We start from the raw sequence: 14,764 nt of genomic DNA on the forward strand, positions 1-14,764 counted from the left end.
GGACGGCGTTCGACGTAGGCGCCGCGCCACTTCCTGGTTTGGCCGCGTCAGCGACGCCGCCATCTTGGAGAGTGCTACTGACCACCGCTAGCCTCCTGAGACCCAGCACAAACATTCAATGCTTTATTTAAAGCATTCAGTGCTTTATTTAAAGCATTGAATAAAAAAAAAAACACTTATTAGAGTCTAATTTTTATTTTTTTGTTACAATAACTCATCTTTTGTGTACATCAGTAAATGTCTTCTCTTTTAAACAATATTCTCAGTAATCTGAGCATTTGGGTCATGAATTTTTACTCCTAAAATACTAAACTAAGTTCTTTTAGGTTTCATTATTTCACTAATTGTATAAGTAATATAAGTAATATTGCTTTTTCTAGTATTTTAACATAAAATATGCTAAATATATCAAATTTATGTTTTTACTTTTATTATACATAAATTGGTTTTATTTCTTAGATTTTAATTTCATTTTATCAAATATGTAACTCATGCTACTAACTCTTAGCTAATTATGATAGACCACCGCCGTGGTTCACAGTTAGTATGAGGTGTTTGCACTTATATGTGACCCGTGCTGGCAAAATGAGTGACAAATGAGGAGTTTAATTATTATTAGTTTTTAATTTTCTGTCTGAAAAGCTTCAAAATTAGATCTAGTTTGTATCCACAGCCTTCACAATGAGGGCAAACATTAGATGAAGGGATTTCCCAGTGAGAAAAACGGTTGGTTTTCAAGGAAATTTAAAGGATTATAAGACAAATGGTTACTTTTTAAGACATAACTGTTAGAAAACGGTGATTTAAAGGTCGATTAGGACAACTGTATGACATTTTAGTTACCAGTATCACGAGATTGGTGTCTTTATGGACTTATTTTTACACAAATTTCGATTATAGCAACAAAAAAAACCCCAATATTTTCATTTATTTTGCACTGTAGCCTGAGGTCATTTCACCAGCAAGGGTCACATATATTTATAAAAGACAGTCAAAATATAAAATGTGCAGTCAAGTAGCAATGTGTATATTTATATATTATATACTAAATTACATTATCAAATAATAATATATCACTATTTTATGCTAGAAAACAGAGAAAATTGACAGGGACCATATGGGGTCAGGTTTTTTTCTAGTTACAATAATATATATTAAAAAAATTAAAATATCAGACGTGTAAAACACTGCATATGTGCACATATGTCGCATAAATCTTTAATAATGTAACTTGAATGTCTAGTTCGTTTGCGTCCATAAATACATCAATTTAGATGGTCGGATTTTAGACCCCGTTAGCTTTGGTGGCCATCTTGATTTTTGACATTTTGCCTTAAGGATGGGAAGTGAGGAAGTGATGGAGCTCTGTCTCAGCTGCTACCACACCAAATTTCAGCTCAATATGTCCACAAATGACTGAATGGAAGCATATAGACACTTTAAGGAGTAAGAAACAGCCGGAATTAGCATTAGCAGGGTGTAATTAGCTAAAGCTATAGCTGAATTAGCATTAGCATAGTTGAATAAGCTGAAAATTTAGCTGAATTTGCTGAAACTATAGCTAAATTTAGCTGAAAAAAGAGCTGAATTAGCATTAGCATAGTTGAATTAGCTGAAGCTATAGCTGAATTAGCATTAGCATAGTTGAATTAGCTGAAACAATAGCAAATTTGCTGAAACTATAAGTAAATTTAGCTGAATCAATAGCTGAATTAGCATTAGCAGAAATCATTTTTGCAGAAAAATGCTGAAATAGACAGAAAAAAAGCTTGATTTCAAAGAGTTCAACACAGCTCCATTCATTTCCAATGAGAAAAAAAAATGGCAGAAAAAGCTAAATATCTGAAACAGCCGAAATTGCACCAATACAAAAAGTCATAGCTGGAATGGCATTAATGAGCTGAACGTTTTGATATATGAACAGTTAAAATAGCTGAAAAGATGACGAAAAATGTACGGAATAGTGAACAAATAATGGATAATAGAAGGTTTTATGAGCTCAGTTAGGCAGTATTTTTGAGCTGTTTGTTGTGGTTTGTTTATTAATAAAATATCAGTCTGAAAATGTTTGTAAAGTCGAAACAATGCCGGCTTTTAACCGCCTTCAACCGCTGCTCACCGAGCCGCTTCTCACTCTCCAAGATGGCGGACCCTGTGACGCGCCTTCTACGCGCTGCAGCAGTCGTCATCAAACGGCGCCGGTTCACCCGTGTCAAATTAAAGTCCTCAGAGGAAGGACTTCTTCTTCATTCCTCCTTTGTGTTAAAGCACGCGGGGCTCACAATGGCAGCGCTTCCGCCCCCCTCCCTCTCACACACACATACACACACACACACACAACCAGCGCCGCCAATTCGAGGAGCAGGAGCAGGAGTCTGAGCATCGAATAAACGCGTCCTCCAAAATGTCCGACGTCGCTTTGTGTTTTTAACTTGTTTACGTCGGAGGGGAAGGGGGGGGGCGGAGGTAAGGAGCCCCTTTGTTACAGGATGAGGAGGGGGGGGGCGCTTTAAGTAAACACGAAGAAGAAAACATTGTAACATATTTACACAGATTTAAAGGCCTCCTGGTGGCAACTGGTTTCCTCGGAGGAGGTGCAGATGCCAGGTGAGCCCATTATCGGACGGAACTTGTCTAAAATGTGTCTCGTGTTTTTTTTCCGGCTGCTCTTCATCCCAGTCCTGTCCCCCCTCCTCTCCTCTCCCTCTGCAGCCCCTGAGCGGATGAGTGCCCAAATCTGCGACTTTGCCCCACCACAAGGACCCCATGTCTTTCTTGGTAAGAAATGTCCCGCTGTCCTGTGTTGTGGTAAGTGTCCCCACGGCTGCGGGACTCGGTAAAGTTTTAAAAGGATGCTTCAGCCAGAAAAATTGATATTTGGTGAAATGTTTGGCAGAGTTGCGTGGGGTCAGGACATAATATGTAAAAATGAGAACAAAAAAAAAACTTATTACTATACACCGCCGCCGTGCTTGACAGTTAGGATGAAGCGTTTTCCACTTATGTGTGACCCGTGCTGGCAAAATGAGTTTTATTTTGAAATTGTCCCATCTTAAAGTGTTCAAAAAACGTAGAGACATAGTTTGTTGAAATGTGGGGGTTTGGTTTACGAGAGACGCCGCTCTGAAAACTGGATTTTCATCGGCCTGGAGGGAATGTCATCGGGAATTCCAGCCCTGTGTTTCCCAAAAATAACAGAGGGGAATCCCTCAAGCTTCACAACGACGGCCAAACATTATACAAAGGGATTTCCCAGCATTATATGGCTTTAAAAATTTAAAAAAAGCTGTATGTTCAAAATTAAAAAGCGTGCATTCCCTCAAGCTTTATGATGAAGGCCAAACATTATACGAAGGGATTTCCCAGCACTATAAGGCTTTTTTTTTTTAAAGCTGTATGTTCAAAATTAAAAAGCGTGCATTCCCTCAAGCTTCACGATGACGGGCACACATTATACAAAGGGATTTCCCAGCCGTATGTTCCAGCCCTGTTTCCCAAAAAATAAAAGGGAATCCCTTCAAGCTTCACGACGACGGCCAAACATTATACGAAGGGATTTCCCAGCGCTATATGGCTTTTTTTTTTTTTTAAAGAAAGCCGTATGTTCAGAATTAAAAAGCGTGCATTCCCTCAAGCTTCATCAGCAGTTCTGCACTGAACGAATCAGCAGTTCTGCACTGAACGAATCAGCAGTTTTTACACTGAACGAATCAGCAGTTCGTACACTTTCAGTCACCAGCAGGTGGCGGTAATGTCCTGATTTAATGACTTCCTTGGAATATGAAAGAAATCTTGTTGACGGTAAGATCATCAGCTCTCAGTGAAATGCGTCGATTCCCTCTAAATAAGACAAACAGATCCATTTTTAAACTGGTAGATTCTGAAGCGCTAACTGAAAAAGTTCTTCTTCTTGTGGATTTTAAAGAAACTGAAGGCGTACATTACCGCCACCTGCTGGTGACTGAAAAAGTTACGTACCAGGAGTTCAGGTCTTCATTTCCGGTTCTGTCGCCATAGGGTCCCGTTGAATTAACAACAAAATAAAAGCTCGTCTTTGGTTTAACCATTGCAGTTAAAAAAAAAAAAACACATGCTTGTTTTGTTTTTGCAATTTTATTTTGAAATGAAAAAAAAAACAAAGAACGAACTGTACACCGATTCTCAGAGGTTCAGGGGTTCGCCTCGGTCGTTTGGTTTGAATCCGAAGTGCTCCCATCGCTGCTGTTACCGTAATTTCCGGACTATAAATCGCAACTTTGTGCGCGAGCCTTGAACCCTGCGGCTTAGAGTCTGGTGCGGATTTTCTCTGGATTTTTCACTATTTTTGTGACATCGTACGAGGATTTGTTTTGGTTTGTTCCGCTGTTGTGCGGCACTACTTTGCCTGGCGGAAGGACGTGGATCATGTGATTAGTATGCTTCTTGTTAAAGCCGTGTTACGGCACCTTAGCCCTATTGTATTCTCTTACATATGGTAATTAAACATTAAAACACCTGCGGCTTTTAGTCCAGTGCGGCTAATATTCAGGTGGACCTTGTAGTCCGGAGAATACGGTACTTCTAGCTTGAAACCAATTCCATTTCCTTTTTTCCTCCAATATCAAACAGTGTTTCTTTAGCTTGCTAACTCCTAGCGGGGGCTAATGCTAATGAGCTACAAGCCGAGGCGCCTCGACTGGCTACCTGACGCGATAGGCCATGCCCCCCCCGACGCTAAGCGAAAGGACGGAGGTCTGTGAAGAGCACCAGAGCCTTTTTTGTCCTCCGCCGTCTTCCGTAGAAAGAGACGGAGACACGAAGGAACGACGACTTATCGACCTTGTTTTTATTATCGTGCAATTCTTTGATTTCTCGATTTTTGTCCGAATATGTCAAACCTGGAAACACGGTCGTCTCTAAAACGTCCCCGTGGGTGTCTCTCTTGCTCCATGTCTCCGGATGCCCGCCTCGTCTTTTTCAGCCCTTCTGACCCTCCCCCCACGACAAGACGGCGCATGTCCATTCGCTTTCCCCCACTTCCTCTTCCTTGTCTTGTCGGGGCATGTCTCACCTCACCTGTGCTCCCCTCCCCCTCCCCTCCCCCCTCACCTCCCCAGGACTGTTCCTGCATATCCCACGCTCAGGTCCAGCCCATGGACATAGAGGAACGCTATGAAGACCCCAGCCACCAGTTTCTGGTCAGTAGCCTTGACGCTGTCAGCATGCGGACACACGTCCACTTTTCATGTCCGATGATTAATGCCCATCATAACAGTTAGTCATAAATAATTAATAATTATTATTATTTATGTGCTGGTAGGGTCACGTACCCCAGTGATGCAGACAAACTCGTGGGACATAAAGGCGAATCTCTAAAACCAACGAAACGCCTACCCCCGCAAGTTCGCCTGCATCGCCGAAAAAACCGCAAGCATCCTACCTCTCCTTTGCAGCGTAGCGCGTCCAAACAGGAGGGGAGGGTCGGCGAATCTGTTCCGAGAAACGTGGGCGGCGTTTGTGCTAGCGCTACATTTGGCGTTTCGTGGTTATTCCGGCAGAGATATCGCCATGTTCCTGTGGGGAAAGTGCTCCAGAAATGCTACGGCTAGATGCTAATTGTTTGTAAATAATCATTTAATGTAAAAAATGACAGCGACGTAAACGTTTACAAGAGGTTTTACTGTACATGCCTTTTGAAGTGCGAAGGAAACTGCATTTTGCAAGCAGCCGTGACAGAAAAGGAGCAGAGGAAGGTGCTACCTAAAGCACTCGACACCAAAGCAAAGCAAGAACGGCTAGCTCGGATTGAGACGCAGAACTGTGGCAAGCAGTTAAGTAATATATTGCGTTCTTTGCAACGTATACGGCGAGCCGATTGCGTATTTATTCAATACCCCTGATACGAAGTGGAGTTTCACATTTTGTTGGATTTGTGTTTTCACGCGGATACATATTATTCTTGTTTCATTGTCTGCTTTTAAAAAAATAAAATAAAACGAGCTAGCCATTAGCTCATTTTGTAAGGGGCGAACAGCGGCGTCAGCGGCTAGCTGTAGCACTTCCGGTGCACCCCTGGGGCACTTCCTGCCAGGATGACCATGGCATTCAAAACTCAGGTTGACGTAAAGATTTATTTTAATTTTTTTTAAATAGAGCTTATGTAAACTGCTCTGTAAGTTGTTTTAAAACTTCGAGCTAATATTAGCCTGAATAATCGGAAGTACCCAGCGTCCAACTCATCTTTTCAGCTGGATAACTTGAAAAATAAACGACGTACCGACTTCCATTTTGGTGTGTGGAAGCGTTTAGGCGTAAGTAAGGTCGCTATCGAAAATTGGGTTGCCACATCAAAAACCAAAATGGCCGCCGCCGCATATGTAAACCGGCTATCCTATTTATTTGAGGAAGCTATACTTTTAAGAAAATGAAAAACTATAAAGCAGCATTTCCTCAAATGATTGGGGTGGCCGAATTTTACTCCATTGGCCACCCTCTAGTTTCCGCCACTGCTAAAGCGGCTAGCGGCGGCGGATACGTCACCCTGTGCCCCGAATTATCTCGACAGTGTGCTAAATGTATCCTCCCTCCAAATATTTATCTGCAAAGATGTAACGGAAGACTTCATCCCTTAGTTTAGTTGAGTTATTTTGCTGGGAGCCATTATTTCCTGCTCCGTTGGCCTCCATCATACGGGTTTGTGTGGTTTTTTTCCTGCAGAGCTGCGACGGTTCCGAGTACACTCTACAAGGGCCAGCAGGTGGCGACGACGTCACCGGGCTGTCGGCCGAGCCGGCGCACTACCAGCTGCTGTCTGAGCTGGGTGAGCCTGAAATTGAAAGGCCTCTTAATGCATTGACCAGATATCGCTGACTGAACGCCGGTGCGATTTGGCTTCAACCCCGGGTCACTGTGTCGCAGGGAGGGGCTTCAACAACCTGAGCCAGGTGACCATGGCCCGCCACATCCCCACGGGCCAGCTGGTGGCAGTCAAGCAAACCAACCTGGACGAGTGCACGGAGGAGGAACTGCTGCAGCTCATGGTGAGCTCGAGGACTGAAAGGAGACGTAGCGTTCCCCCCCTTTCTCACAGCTGATTGTTAGTCAGGAGGAAGGAATGGGGCATGGTTGTAAACCCACAAATGATCTAAAATACTTCAAGCAGTGCGGTCCAATACTGGTCCTGGATGTGGGAATACTAAGTGACCACTCATACTACTGTTTTACCATCTATCTACTATTTAAAACTTTGTGCTATTTCAACCTTTCATGCATCAAAATATTCTGCTCGTTCAGGTTTTTCAAAAACTTCCAATTTTTGTTTTTTAATCTTTTTGGAATTTTCCAATTATAATATATTGTTTTTCTGATCAGATCTGATTGAAATCTGATGTTGCTAATACTATTACTGCCAATGCTAATATACTAATGCTTAAAGTACTTCTAGTACTGTTAATGCTAATAGCTTTAACAGAATTAGCATTAAGAGTACTAGACGTAGTTTTAGCATTAATATAACTGGCATTAGTGTATTAGATTTAGTAATACTACTGCTAGTTCTAATAATGTTAATACTAATTCTACTACTTGTAATGTTAATTCTGCTAAAGCTAATATAATAACGCTAGTTCTACTAGTGCTAATACTAATTCTACTAGTGTTAATGCTAATTTTGCTAAAGCTATTGTACTAATGCTAGTTCTACTAATGCTTAAAGTACTTCTAGCACTGTTAATGCTAATACTACTAAATCTAATATGCTAATGCTAGTTCTATTAATGCTAAAACTAATTCTACTACTTCTAATGCCAATTCTGCTAATGCTAATGTACTAATGCCAGTTCTATTAATGCTAAAACTACGTCTAGTACTGTTAATGCTAATTCTGCTAAAGCTTATATACTAAAGCTAGTGCTAGAGATGCTAATAGCCTACTAATTCCACTACTCTTAATGCTAATTCTGCTAATGCTAATATACTAATACTAGTTCCACTAATGTTAAAACAAATTCTACTACTTTTAATGCTAATTCTGCTAATGCTACTGTACTAATGCCAGTTCTATTAACGCTAAAACTACATCTGGTACTGTTATTGCTAATTCTGCTAAAGCTAATATAATAATGCTAGTTCTACTAATGTTAAAACTAATTTTACTACTTTTAATGCTAATTCTGCTAATTCTATTATACAAATGCCAGTTCTATTAATGCTAAAACTACATCTGGTACTGTTAATACTAATTCTGCTAAAGCTAATATACTAAGATTAGTTCTAGAGATGCTAATAGCCTACTAATTCTACTACTCTTAATGCTAATTCTGCCAGTGCTAAAATACTAATACGAGTTCTATTAATGCTAAAACTAATTCTAATACTTTTAATGCTAATTTTGCTAAAGCTAATATACTAATGCTAGTTATACTAATGTTAAAACTAATTCTACTACTTTTTATGTTAATTCTGTTAAAGCTAATATGCTAATGCTATTTCTGCTAAAGCTAATATAATAATGCTAGTTCTACTAATGTTAAAACTAATTCTACGAATGTTAATGCTAATTCTGCTAAAGCTATTGTACAAATGCTAGTTCTACTAATGTTACAACTAATTCTACTACTTTTAATGCTAATTCTGCTAAAGTTAATATACTAATACTAGTTCTACTAATGCTAAAACTAATTCTACTAATGTTAATGCTAATTCTGCTAATGCTAAATCTACCGAGGTTTGTCAAAACTTTAAATTGTGTTAAATTTAGCTAGCCTTTTCTTACTTTTAGCATAGCTTGCATTTTGTTACGTTTAAGTTTCAGTTACCAAATAACTACTTGTAGGTTTTTGACAACAGTTTGCTTTTTTAAATGTTTGGTTAGCGTTTACGTTGTCGTCGGTTTCACATTCTGGCAGACATATTATGACATTCTTCCCAGAAGTGCCCAGGCTGTACGCTAAGTCCTACAGCTAGCTGCTGCTGCTGCAAATAACCATAGAATCGTATGGAAATAATCATATAACATAATGATCATATAACGTTCACGTAAACTACTATGAAATTTTAAAAAATTGGAGTTGTTTAAGAAAAAATCTACTTTATGTCCTCGCTCAGACTAGCTATTAGCTCATTAATCTGATTCAGTGTAACTTCTATTTCTCTTCAAATGGCTGTCTAGAACAGGTAAGATAATACTTGTTCATAGCTTTTTAACAGAACGACAACTAACTAGTTGGTTTCAGCTTCTGATACCAGATGAATGGTTTAAATATTAAAATAATAAATAGAAACTGGAAGTTTTTAGCCTCCGGCTGGAAGAAAAAGGGATGTAAAACACAATAAGAAAAGTCCCCGAAGTAAGGAAAGTTTGTTTCTGTCTCAAACTCCAGAACGAGGTTTTGCTCACTCGGCTCTTCCGGCACCCGAACCTGCTGACGTCTCGCCTGGTCTTCAGCTCCTGCTGCCAGCTCTGGGTCCTCACGCCGCTCATGGCCTACGGTTAGCCCGTTAGCCCGTTAGCCGGTTAGCCTGTCCAAATTGAATCCAATCGGAATTAGCCACTGAGGGAACCGTCTCGCCTCTGTTTTCGCCTGCAGGTTCTGCTGATGCCTTACTGAGGACGTATTTCCCCGATGGGATGAGCGAATCCCTGATAGCGTACCTGCTGCACGGTGTTCTGAAAGCGCTGGAGTACCTGCACCGGATGGGCTACGTTCACCGGTCAGAAGGCCTGGCTTCTCCGCGTTTTTTTTAATTCACCTGTTTTTTTTGTTTCTGAGCACCTCGACGTGTCTCTCCTTCCAGGGGGGTGAAGGCCAGTCACATCCTGCTCTCGGGGGAGGGGCGGGTCTACCTGTCGGGACTCCACAGCGTCTACAGCATGATGCGCGACGGGAAGAAGCTGCGGGCCGTGTTCGACATGCCCCACCACAGCCCGGCGCTGCTGCCGTGGCTCAGCCCCGAGCTGCTGCGACAGGTCAGGATTCACAGGTCCAAGTTGAAAGTTAAATGCATATCGCCCGCCGCCTTTCACGTCAGAGCTGTCGATGAGAGTTGAAGCTGTTTTAGTCCGAGCTTTATTTCATCCAAAAATACATGAATATTTTAACCCTCACACTATGTGTTGGGAATTACTCTCAGCTACCACGACACCAAATTTTACCTTAATATCTGTAAAATTGGCCGACTTATAGCCATTTTTGTGTTGACCAAGTTCAATTAGCTGTGGCGGCCATCTTGAATTGGGTGGACTTCAAAAGTTAATCAGTTGTAGATGCACATCCGATAACTACCGCCTGAGAGTTTCAGTGAAATCCATCCAGTGGTTTATGAGATATTTTGCTAACAGACAAACAAGGCTAACTGTAACAGTTGATACCTAAGTTTTAAAAGAAGATATTGTGCAGTGTGTTAATCTCGACATATGTCTTTGGGGCGACTCTCAGCTACTACCACACCAAATTTTGGCTTAATATTACCAAAATTGACTGAGTTATAGACACTTTTGGGTTTGCTAAGATCAGTCAGCTGCGGTGGCCATCTTGAATTGAACTGGCTTCAAAAGTTAATCATTTGTAAACGTACACTGAATGATTATTTCCCGGGAGTTTCATCAGAATCCATTCAGTGGTTCATGAGATATTTTGCTAACAGACACGCAGACGTGGGATCGCCTTGCTAAATGAATCTGAATGAATGGGTCGTAAACGTGTCATAAAGAGTGTTCGTATGCTCTCAGTAGGACCTGCACGGTTACGGCGTGAAGTCGGACATCTACAGCCTGGGGATCGTCGCCTGTGAGCTGGTCAGCGGTCGGGTGCCCTTCCAGGACATGCCGCCCACTCAGGTAACGACTTGTGTCTGAGACGCCGTGAGAAAAGCCGTGCGCTCACGTTCCAGCCATTAAGTCCCCGCTCCGGTTTGTGACCCGCCCCGCCACCCAGATGCTGCTGCAGAAGCTGCGCGGCTCCCACTGCTGCCTGCTCGACGTCGCCCCCTACCCGCTCGGGGAGCTCGGCGGCCTGAAGGTGTCGCGGTCCGGCGTGGACTCGGGCATCGGGGAGAGCGTGGCCGCGGGCAGCCTGATGCACAGCGCCGCAGTCGCCACCGCCCTGGCCGACCGGCCTCAGAGCCCCGGACCCAAAAACCACTCGGCCACGCTGCACAACCTGGTGCAGCTGTGCCTGCAACAGCAGCCCGAGCGCAGGTCGGTACGGCCGTAGAAGAGCGCTCGGAAGTGATTACGTTAGCACGGAATAAAAACGCATAAAACATGGCTCTGTTTTTTTTGTCTCGTGTAGACCGTCTGCATCCGAACTGCTGAGCCACGCCTTCGTCAAGCAGGTAGGTTTCAGAATCAGGACTGTGACATCAGTCATACAGCACAGCTAGGCTAATGGCTAGCAACAAAAAGTGCCTTTTTCAAGCTTTTAAAACTACTTTTTCTCAAAAATGCTACATTAGCTAATAATAAACCTCCACACTTTAGCTTGACACCGTTTTTTTAGTTTTTTTAGTCTTAACCGAACAACGTATGTGCAGAGTAAAAAACACGGTCACTCATTTGGCTAGCTACAACATGCTAATGGCTAGCCTAACAAGTGCCGATTTTTTTGTCATTTTCATGCTTTTAAAAAAACTTTTTCTCAAAAACTATATTCTGCTTTGAAATAACACTACATTAGCTAATATTAAACCTAAATATCAAACCATATAGCAATGTATATGTGTGATAAACGACTGACAATCGTTTGGTTAGCCACAGCTAGGCTAATGGCTACCAAACAATTGCAATTTTTTTTTTCATTTATTCTTTTTCACGCTTTCAAAACAACTCTTTCTTAAAATACGCTACATTAGCTAATACTAAACCTCTAGAATCTTGCATGATACCTTTTTGGTTTAGTTTGTTTTTGTTTTTTCAACTAAACAACGTATGTGTGTGATAAAAAACGGGCACTCGTATAGTTAGCCACGGCTAAGCTAATCGCTAAATAAACAAGTGCTGTTTTTTTTGTAATTTTACAGGTTTTTCTCAAAAATAACGTACTGCTGTAAAAGAACACAACATTAGCTAATTTCTCTCTGTTTTCTCCACCAAGCAACATTTGTGCAAGATAAACAAAACAACCTGGTACTCGTTTGGCTTGCCACAGCTAGGCTAATGGCTAGACAAACAAGTGCTGTTTTTCAGGTTTTTAAAACAATTCTTTCTCAAAAAACCCTACATTAGCTAAAAAAAAACCACCACACTTTACCATGACACCATTTTTTTAGTTTGCTGCTGTTGTCTTAACTGAATAACGTATTTGCATAATAAATAAACTAGCGCTCATATGGCTAGCTTTGACATGCTAATGGTTAGATTAATAAGTGCCGTTTTTTTGTAATTTTCATGCTTTTAAAAGAACTCTTCCTTGAAAAATGAAATAACGCTACATTAGCTACTACTAAACCTCAACAATTTTGCGCGACACCTTTTTTGTTTAGTTTGTCGCTGTTTTCTCAACCTAACAATGTATATGTGTGATAAACGACTGGCAATCCTTTGGTTATCCACGGCTAGGCTAGTGGCTACCAAACAATTGCTAATTTTTTACTTTTTATTTTGTGTTGCTCGGGTTTACAAAACAACTCTTCCTTAAAAATGACATACAGGTGTAAAAGAAAACTACATTAGCTAATATTAATTGTTTAGTTTCTCTTTGTTTTCTCCACTGGACAACTTATGTGCGTGATAGAAAACGGTAACTGGTTTGGTTAGTCACGGCTAAGCTAATGGCTAACTAAAGAAGTGCTGGGGTTTTTTTTGTAATTTTTCAGGTTTTTAAAAGAAGTATTTTTCAAAAATGACATACTGCTATAAAAGAACACTACATTACCTAATTTCTCGCTGTTTTCTCTACCAAGCAACGTATGTGCATGATTAAAAAACAACAACAGGTACTTGTTTTGATAGCCACGGCTAGGCTAATGGCTAGCTAAACAAGTGCTAATTTGTTGCTGTTTTCTCAACTGAACAACTTAAAAATGGCACTCATTTGGCTAGGCTAATGGCTAGCAAAATGAGCTAGCCAAATACCTTAGCTAATATGAAGCTTTTACACTTTTGCACACCCTTTTATTTAGTTGCTGATTTCTCAACCAAACAGGTGTGCGTAGTTTACAAACAAAAAAAAAACGGCACTTGTTTGGCTAGCCATTAGCCTAGCCTGGACATAGACTGTTGCCTCCAAACTCTGAGTCCTTAAATGTAAATGTCAGGTTATCTAAGATGAATCTTTGTGCTTTCAGGTGAAGAAGCACACCAGAGACTCCTTCCTCAGCCTCGTGTACCCAGCCGTGCCCCTCTCGAGCCCCGAGGACCCCCCGGTGTCGAGCCCCCCGGGCCCGTCGTGCCACGTGCTGTCGCCGGTCGGCGGCAGCGACGCCGCGTGGGACTTCTCAGAGTAGCAACACCAAGCAACAAAGACGATCACTGAAAAGCGAGGCCAAAACTCTACTGTGCTTTGATTTGATTTTGATTTTTATATTTTCATAGAACCAACTCTGAGCCTTTTTTTTTGTTTTGTTTTTATCTAGTTTTTTAACCTCTTTATCTGTAAGTTCTTGAATGAACCAAAATGTGAAAGTGCTGGATCAAAGACGCTGCTGCGATCATACAGTCATGTAACAAAAAAAAAAAAAAAAGTTCAAACACTGCTTAAAGGAAAAGTCCACTTAATTGCTTTAAATTCGGTTCCTCCCCTGCAGCCCTCGTCACTTGTGGCGTTCCTCAAGGATCTATTTTCGGTCCTCAGTTTTTCAATTTGCACTTCTTTTTTTTCTAATAAGGATTTAAAAATCCTAATATTTCCTTTTTATGCTGGCAAAGAGAGTACCAGCTGTGGCCTTGTCAAGTTAAGACATTTAAAACTTTCATTACCACTTATTCAAAAAAATCACTGAAGTCGTATGTTGTATAATCATTCCGCCCGGGAAAAATAACGGTTCGTGCAAATTAAGACATTTACGCAAATCTGTGACCCAACTGTAAGTCGCCCCAATAAAAGCTGATGGGTGGAAAAGGGTGGATTTAAAAAAAAAAAAAAAAAAATGTATTTTATGTCTATGTTTAGTCTGTGCACCGTACAACTCGAGGTACTTTTAAAAAGATCTCCGACCCGATTTTATGAGAGTTGAAGGTACGCATGTCGTTTCTCCCGGACGAAACCGACCCCGAGAGCCTCTTCCTTTAGGTCCGACCTGATTTGCACACGCCGGAAAAAGGCCACGAGCGATAATAAAAAAGCTCAACGTCTAATGTTACTTCAGAGTAGGAAACAGGTAGTCTTCCTCGCCTTTTATCGCCTGTGAGTCGTAAAAGAAGTATTCCCGTTGTGTCCTTTGACCGCTTATCCGACAATGCCTTTGTTTTTTTTATTAAAACATGGTGATCTCTTTGTAACTGTGATTAAGTGTATAAAAACTGTGATTTACACTACATATCAAACATGGTAGCTGTGTAGGCCTTATATAATGTAATATTCATATATATCTACTGTATATATAAATACCTCTTTATTGCCAAACTTCCTGTTAGCCTTTTTATTTTAAAAAATGAGATTTCTGTTCATTTAACTGCGTGTCTGTGGTAATTATATCCTTAACGAACTGAGTTCTCTGTATTGAACCGTATTTTTGTTGCAGTTTTTGTCTTTTTTCTGTGCTTTTCAGTCATTGTGGCCGACTGCCTTTCAGCTAGAAACAAAAAAAACAAAAATAAATCCCTGAAAATGTCAAATACCTCATTTTT

The 14,764-nt window shown here is 40.9% G+C and overlaps 1 protein-coding gene across 1 annotated transcript; it reads left to right on the plus strand.

The window, feature by feature from the left end:
• The first annotated feature begins 2,198 nt into the window (after positions 1-2,198).
• On the plus strand, positions 2,199-14,104 carry stradb (STE20 related adaptor beta). Its single transcript, XM_025010955.2, has 13 exons — positions 2,199-2,466; positions 2,554-2,607; positions 2,713-2,778; positions 5,097-5,177; positions 6,697-6,799; positions 6,898-7,019; positions 9,360-9,468; positions 9,567-9,690; positions 9,775-9,946; positions 10,712-10,816; positions 10,914-11,176; positions 11,271-11,313; positions 13,264-14,104. Exons 3-13 carry the CDS (start codon positions 2,767-2,769, stop codon positions 13,420-13,422), a joined length of 1,293 nt encoding a protein of 430 aa, XP_024866723.1. The 5' UTR covers positions 2,199-2,466; positions 2,554-2,607; positions 2,713-2,766; the 3' UTR covers positions 13,423-14,104.
• Positions 14,105-14,764: the final 660 nt, after the last annotated feature.

Source organism: Kryptolebias marmoratus, linkage group LG23, assembly GCF_001649575.2.
Source record: "Kryptolebias marmoratus isolate JLee-2015 linkage group LG23, ASM164957v2, whole genome shotgun sequence".
In the NCBI taxonomy this organism is placed as follows: Eukaryota; Metazoa; Chordata; class Actinopteri; order Cyprinodontiformes; family Rivulidae; genus Kryptolebias; species Kryptolebias marmoratus.

What these genes read in the sequence shown, in the direction of transcription:
- stradb (XM_025010955.2), top strand. An exon ending in AGGAACTGCTGCAGCTCATG is followed by an intron (nt 7,020 to 9,359) that starts GTGAGCTCGAGG and finishes CTCAAACTCCAG; the next exon opens with AACGAGGTTTTGCTCACTCG. An exon ending in CGGATGGGCTACGTTCACCG is followed by an intron (nt 9,691 to 9,774) that starts GTCAGAAGGCCT and finishes CTCTCCTTCCAG; the next exon opens with GGGGGTGAAGGCCAGTCACA.